A 5,665-nucleotide genomic window follows, 5' to 3' on the forward strand; every position below is an offset into this window, starting at 1 on the left:
GCGGCAGCGCCCCCCTGAGGATGGGAGGACGCGGAGAGGCCCGAGAGCGCCGCGAGACGTCACGGCTCCGCCATTTGCAGCGTAACGTACCGCGCTGCGGCCGCCCCCGTGCGGCGGAAGAAGCTCTCTCGCCCCAGCCGCACGCAGTACCTCCACGCAGGCGGCCTGGCAGCCGTAGGGCCGCTAGGGCTACGCGCAAAGGGCGCTGCCTGAGAGCTCCGCCCCGCGGCTAAGGAGCTCTGCACCGTCCCATCTCCTACGACAGCATTTTGAACGGGCTCCGCAGGAACACACAGGTGAACAACGTGAATAAGGCTCCCTCCAACTACACTACATTAAACCAGCAGCCTATATCTTCACATGAAGGCTCGCGACTGCTGCTGGATTCCACCTCCCCGGGCAGTGCCATGAACACACTTCTCTCACCCACCTGTGCTTACAGTGCCTTCAAAGCCCCACCAGCCTCCCACTGTTCACTCTGAGCCGCGCTCCTCACTCCCACCACACACCACTGTGCCAGAGCACTGCAAAAGCACCTCGCTCTTCCAATAGAATTTATTCGCTGTAGTTCCACGGTACAATTTTCTGAGCTCAGGTGTTCCAAGTGCTGCCCCTGCTCATGCTTCAGCTTTGCCCTTTGCTGGGGCCTTCGCTGGGGATTTTGCCGGGGCCTTTGCTGGGGCCTTCGCTGGGGATTTTGCTGGGGCCTTGGCTGGGCCTTTGGCCGGGCCCTTTGCTGCAGCCTTTCCTGCAGTCTTGCTTGCAGGCTTGGCCTTGGTCTGCGCCTTAGCTGACAGCTTGGCCTTGGACGTGACACTCGCCTTGGCTTTGGCTTTCTTCTCCTCCTTGAGTTTGTGCTACAACAGATAGAAAAAAACAACCGTTAGCATCTGTAGAACATAGAGGCATTGGAAAATGCCTCAGACTGCACGACAGGCTTTGTCCTCACGTTTTGGGCATGGCGCAGAATGGTGTTGCGACGCATTGTTTTGGCGTATGGGTTCAGCTTTATCATAACTCTCAGATTCTTCAGCGGGTTCTTCTTCAGGACTCTGCGGTGAATCTTCTTCCTGGAAAGAAGAGAGATGTATCGTGATTCCCTTCTGCAACTCATGGATTGCAAAACATTTATAATTCCTAAATTCCTAGTATTTACAGCCAGGATCTAAAGAAATCCCAGCATTATCTGACACAGGGATTTCTGTTGTCAATGTGAAGTGTTGCACTTGGCAATAATTAACTACCAAGCACAACCTCTTCTTAATAGTTAAAAATTATTACTTTGGAGCACGCAGTGCCTTCTGGATCTCCTGGCTTCTCAGGATTCTTCCAAGGTCTGTATTGGTCATCTTGTGCATTGGCAGGCTGGGAAGCAAAACATTCACAGTTTAAGTTGGAAAATAAAACATATAAAACTAATTCAATAAAAATAACCATTTAGTAAAAACTACTGACAGTATTCACTTTTCACACCCAACCTGGACAATCTGTGGCTCTGTTGGGTTATCCTGCTACTCCCCCCATGCAGCTGGGTCAGGTGTTACTATGCTTACTTGTAGTCACTCTTCAGAGTGGCAGGTTTGCGCCAGGTGCCGTACAGATCATCCAGCTTGCGGAAGGCGCTTTCAGTCCAAATGCAGAAACGCCCAACGTGGCCACCAGGAGCAAGTCTCAGCAGGTTCAGCTTGTTCACATCAAGAAGAGTAATCCCTGCAGAAAAAGACACTCCTCTTCAGCTATAACGAAAAGCAAGCAACACAGGACCAAGAAACAGACCATGAAATACACAGAAACTGCTATGGTCTTATTAGCTTTTATACGACAAAGTTACATAAACCTGTGTATAATAAGGTGTTTAATAAATATGTTAAAAAAAAAAGTCTTCTCCAGGAACAAACTTAAAAGCTTCATTTTTACACTCTAAAAGGCAGTTTATGGATGGTAACAGACACACCAACGTCCCTCAACATCACCAAACCAGACTCCTGGAAAGAAAACTACAGCTACTTCAGCTAGAAGTCAGAACTTCCACAAAATCATGTGTTTCAGAAACACGGACCAATGAAGTGGAATCTCATCATTGTAAGCTGTCTTCCAAAAGAGAAAAAAGCGTAAATAAGATCCAAGTTAAAATCACCCGGGATATTCCGGAAAGCTCTAATGATGCCGTTGTCCTCGTTGTAGATGATGCAAGGTCCCCTGCGCTGGATGCGACGGCGATTCCTCATCTTACCCTTCCCGGCCCTCATGCGCTGAGAGGCATAAACCTATAAAAAGGAAAAGAAACTCGTGAATATTTGAAAAAGTCCAACCTACTACTGTAAGACAAAGACACTCCAGTCAGAACTTCACAATCATCACTGATAATCTGAAACACGGACCAGTGAGAAGTTCATCATTCTTAAGACTCAGAAGAGACGGAGACTGAGCTGGTAGTGCTGCTACTCAGCACTGAAATGAAGGGAACCGAGTACAAAGAGTAAAGCAACATAGGAAGAAACTGACTCTGCTTAAACTTTTTTTTTTCCTACAACTGTTACCAAAGGATTTTTCATGGCATCAAACCAATAGAGAGCAATCTGCAATTCTTAATTTAACGATGGCAGAACCTAATGATGAGTGTTCTCAGAACATACCTGTAGCAACTCACCTTTTTTATGTCATTCCAAGCTTTAAGCTTCTTAAGAAGGAGAACAGCTTCCTTTGTTTTCTTGTAACTCTCAACTTTGTCCTCAACAACCAGAGGAAGTTCTGGGATCTCCTCAATGCGGTGACCTAACGGGGGTTTTACACAACATTAAGTTACCCAGTGACCCTGGTTATACACACGCATTTCAAGGAATTGCCTTCTGCATTCAGGGACAATAAAAGACAAACAAAAAAAAAGAAAATCTAATATGGAGGTGTCCTAAAAACAGCAGAGAAGTTCCAGTGCAGTCTTACTGGCCTGCCTCAAACAATATTCAAGTAAATTTTAAGCATAACCTGTGGCTTCTACGAACAGAAATCAAGAACTGCCATTTAATTCAAAATTCAACCTCATTTTCCATAATCTGTTAGGACAAGATTGATGTCAGCAACACACACAGAGGTAGCTCAGCACTGCCTAACTTCCATCACAGTGAAACCCCCGAATTACCACACCCAGTTATACATAAAAATACTCAACCTACTGAAGGAGGGGACTGCACCCTTAATTTGAAAGGGAATTTATTATTCACAAGAAAACATTTCAAGTAATTTCAGAGTAACTACTACTGCTCAGGCCAAGCAAGTATTGCCAGCAGAATTCCCACCTTTAGACATGACCAGTGCTGGAAGAGCTGATGCTGCCAAGGCAGAACAGATGGCGTAACGTTTCTGAGTTACGTTCACTCTGCGGTGCCAGCGTCGCCAAGTCTTGGTTGGGGCAAACATGCGGCCTCCACGGCACATCTAAGTATCTATAGTTAAGAACAACTTTTCAGAACTGCGTTTTCCAATGTGCCTCCTTAACACTTGCTCAGCATTAACTGTTCGTCAACCATCTGTACCAGTTCACTGACAGCAGGCAACTGTCACTGAGCACAGAGTAAGACGCAAATTACGACATCATGGCAAGACAGCATGCATCATGAGACTCAACACTTCTGCAGTGAAAAAAGACAGAAGAAATCATCCTGTTCAATAAAGCAAGTCTGAATTTGCACAGAGTGTTCTAATCACAGTTTTCACAGTGATTTGGATCACAGAGTTTGAGAACAGCCATTACCTCAAGAAGTAGGATTCAATTTCATATTGAGATAAGTAAAAATAATTTTGCCCTGGATGATTTGAGATTTACACTGATGTGAGCAGCAGCTATGAAAGGATACATTTCCAAAGGCACCCTGGCCAGAGCGGTGAGTTCCACCACCTCGTACTCGAGGAATACGAGCAACAGCTCTCCCAGTACCCCAAGACTCAGCACTGGTCTGATGACCTGCAACAGAAAGAAGAGTTTAGTGCAGAGAGTGTCAACACCGCTGTTTTCCCAAAGCCAGATTTGTTGAGCCTGGGACCAAGCATCAGAACTTCCACTGTTATCATATGGTTCAGAAACACGGACCACGAAGTGGAATCTCATCATTTCAGCAAAGCAAATCCTGATCAGGTAAAACAGCTCTTACAGAAACTGCTTAGGTCAGAATCAAGTACAGTAACACAACAATTTCTAAATTTGATCTTTAAAATGGAGGCCTGCATTGGCACTGCTGCTTCTAGCGGATTAAGATGTGAACTGCCATCAGAATTAAATTTGAAAGCACTCGCACAAATTCCTTTGGAAGCAATACATATTTGCATCTACTAGCTTCTGAGGCAAATCTAGCTAACAGCCATTTGCACAGGTTTATTTTAAATAAATGCCACAGATGAAAGTCTCATGTAGTCAACATGGAGCAGGGGATTAAAAAACACAGCATTTCATTCAAGTTTTTTGCCTGATAAGGTTACATTTCATACAATTTAAAATCAGGTTTTTAACGACCAGAATAGTTCTCCTGCATTCTCTTCAAAACCTAACTGAACAGTGCTTCTGTTATTTCAACTCTGAATTTCTCTTTCAGCCCAGCTACATTAGAACCAACAGCTCCCACAGCATTTCCATCTATTCTGGGGACAAACCGTACCTGCAAGCTCGCTGACAGCATAGGGCTGCCTGTTGTTCTTGCGCAGGTTGGTGTGAACAAAATTCACGACATCAGGGCGAATGGGAGCCTTGAACACCGCCGGCAGGGTGACATTCTTGCCGGACGCTTCCCCCTTTTCAGAGTAGACAGATATCAACGGTCGAGCGCAAGCCTGAAAAAGAAAAGAAAAACCTCTTAAGCACAAGTAAATTATGTTGCTATCATTCAAATCCCTCCGCTATTGCTCAGAATTAAATGTGTCTGCAGCTCAACAGTGCCAGCACGATAACAGCAGGCAACTGTCACTGAACACTGGATAAGACGCAAATTACATCATCACAGCAATATCCGTACTGACAGAAGAGCTCCCTACACGTTCCTTGTTCTAAACACTACAGCTGAGGTTTGAGACCAGGAGGTGGCAGACATGGGGACAAGGTGATCCAAGGGTTGGATTGTGTTGAGGGACATGGTTCAGTGAGTACTACTGGTGACAGGTGGATGGTTGGACTGGATGATCTTGAAGGCCTTTTCCAACCTTGGTGATTCTGTGAGCCTAGAGCTGCAACTCTGCGCCTTCTCAACAGCTTTCCATCCACTGTTAAGAACAACTACACCTACAGAACCCACCTGCATTTATCAGTTTTTCAAAGCCTTGAGATTCAGGTTATGAATTAAAACCCGTGCTGCCTGAACCAACGGCTCTAATATCTGCAATAACCACCGCAATGAGCCAGATTAAACCCGTATCAGAGCACTGTAAGCGTGCCCACCGAGCAGCTCTGTGCCCACAGGTCGGCGGCGTAACCCCACTCAGAGGGCTGGGAAAGTTCAGCTCACACATTCTGAAGCCTCAGACAAAAGCACACAGCACGTAAACGGAGAAAACGGAGGAAAGGCCTGGATCACGATCTGAAGCGCATCAGACCGAAGTCTTTTCTACTTTATTTCAAGAAAAAAAAAAAAAAGAAGGTACATTAAAAAAAACAAACTCCCACAGCTACCAGGATCATCTG

General features: G+C 45.6%; 2 protein-coding genes and 5 non-coding genes across 7 annotated transcripts in view; all 7 read right to left on the reverse strand.

Moving 5' to 3' along the window:
• Window positions 1–409, reverse strand: part of SNAPC5 (small nuclear RNA activating complex polypeptide 5) — a 3,097-nt gene extending 2,688 nt beyond the window's left edge. The window contains exon 1 of the mRNA XM_010717659.3: window positions 361–409. Within this exon, the coding sequence (XP_010715961.1) occupies window positions 361–409 (49 nt within the window). The remainder of the gene's footprint in view (window positions 1–360) is intronic.
• A 128-nt stretch (window positions 410–537) lies between these two features.
• On the reverse strand, window positions 538–5,285 carry RPL4 (ribosomal protein L4). The gene is made up of 10 exons (XM_031555227.1): window positions 5,280–5,285; window positions 4,650–4,821; window positions 3,855–3,961; window positions 3,297–3,435; window positions 2,651–2,775; window positions 2,138–2,267; window positions 1,554–1,710; window positions 1,282–1,365; window positions 950–1,070; window positions 538–857 (listed from the first exon to the last, which is right to left on the reverse strand). Exons 1-10 carry the CDS (start codon window positions 5,283–5,285, stop codon window positions 618–620), a joined length of 1,281 nt encoding a protein of 426 aa, XP_031411087.1. The 3' UTR covers window positions 538–617.
• On the reverse strand, window positions 2,016–2,086 carry LOC116217120. The gene has a single exon (XR_004161142.1). It is a non-coding gene; the product is annotated as a small nucleolar RNA SNORD18 (small nucleolar RNA).
• LOC116217121 lies at window positions 2,337–2,404 on the reverse strand. The gene has a single exon (XR_004161143.1). It is a non-coding gene; the product is annotated as a small nucleolar RNA SNORD18 (small nucleolar RNA).
• Window positions 3,500–3,599, reverse strand: LOC116217122. Its single transcript, XR_004161144.1, has one exon. It is a non-coding gene; the product is annotated as a small nucleolar RNA SNORD16 (small nucleolar RNA).
• On the reverse strand, window positions 4,043–4,113 carry LOC116217119. Its single transcript, XR_004161141.1, has one exon. It is a non-coding gene; the product is annotated as a small nucleolar RNA SNORD18 (small nucleolar RNA).
• LOC116217116 lies at window positions 4,892–4,993 on the reverse strand. Its single transcript, XR_004161138.1, has one exon. It is a non-coding gene; the product is annotated as a small nucleolar RNA SNORD16 (small nucleolar RNA).
• Window positions 5,286–5,665: the final 380 nt, after the last annotated feature.

This window comes from Meleagris gallopavo, chromosome 12, assembly GCF_000146605.3.
Source record: "Meleagris gallopavo isolate NT-WF06-2002-E0010 breed Aviagen turkey brand Nicholas breeding stock chromosome 12, Turkey_5.1, whole genome shotgun sequence".
Classification (NCBI taxonomy): domain Eukaryota; kingdom Metazoa; phylum Chordata; class Aves; order Galliformes; family Phasianidae; genus Meleagris; species Meleagris gallopavo.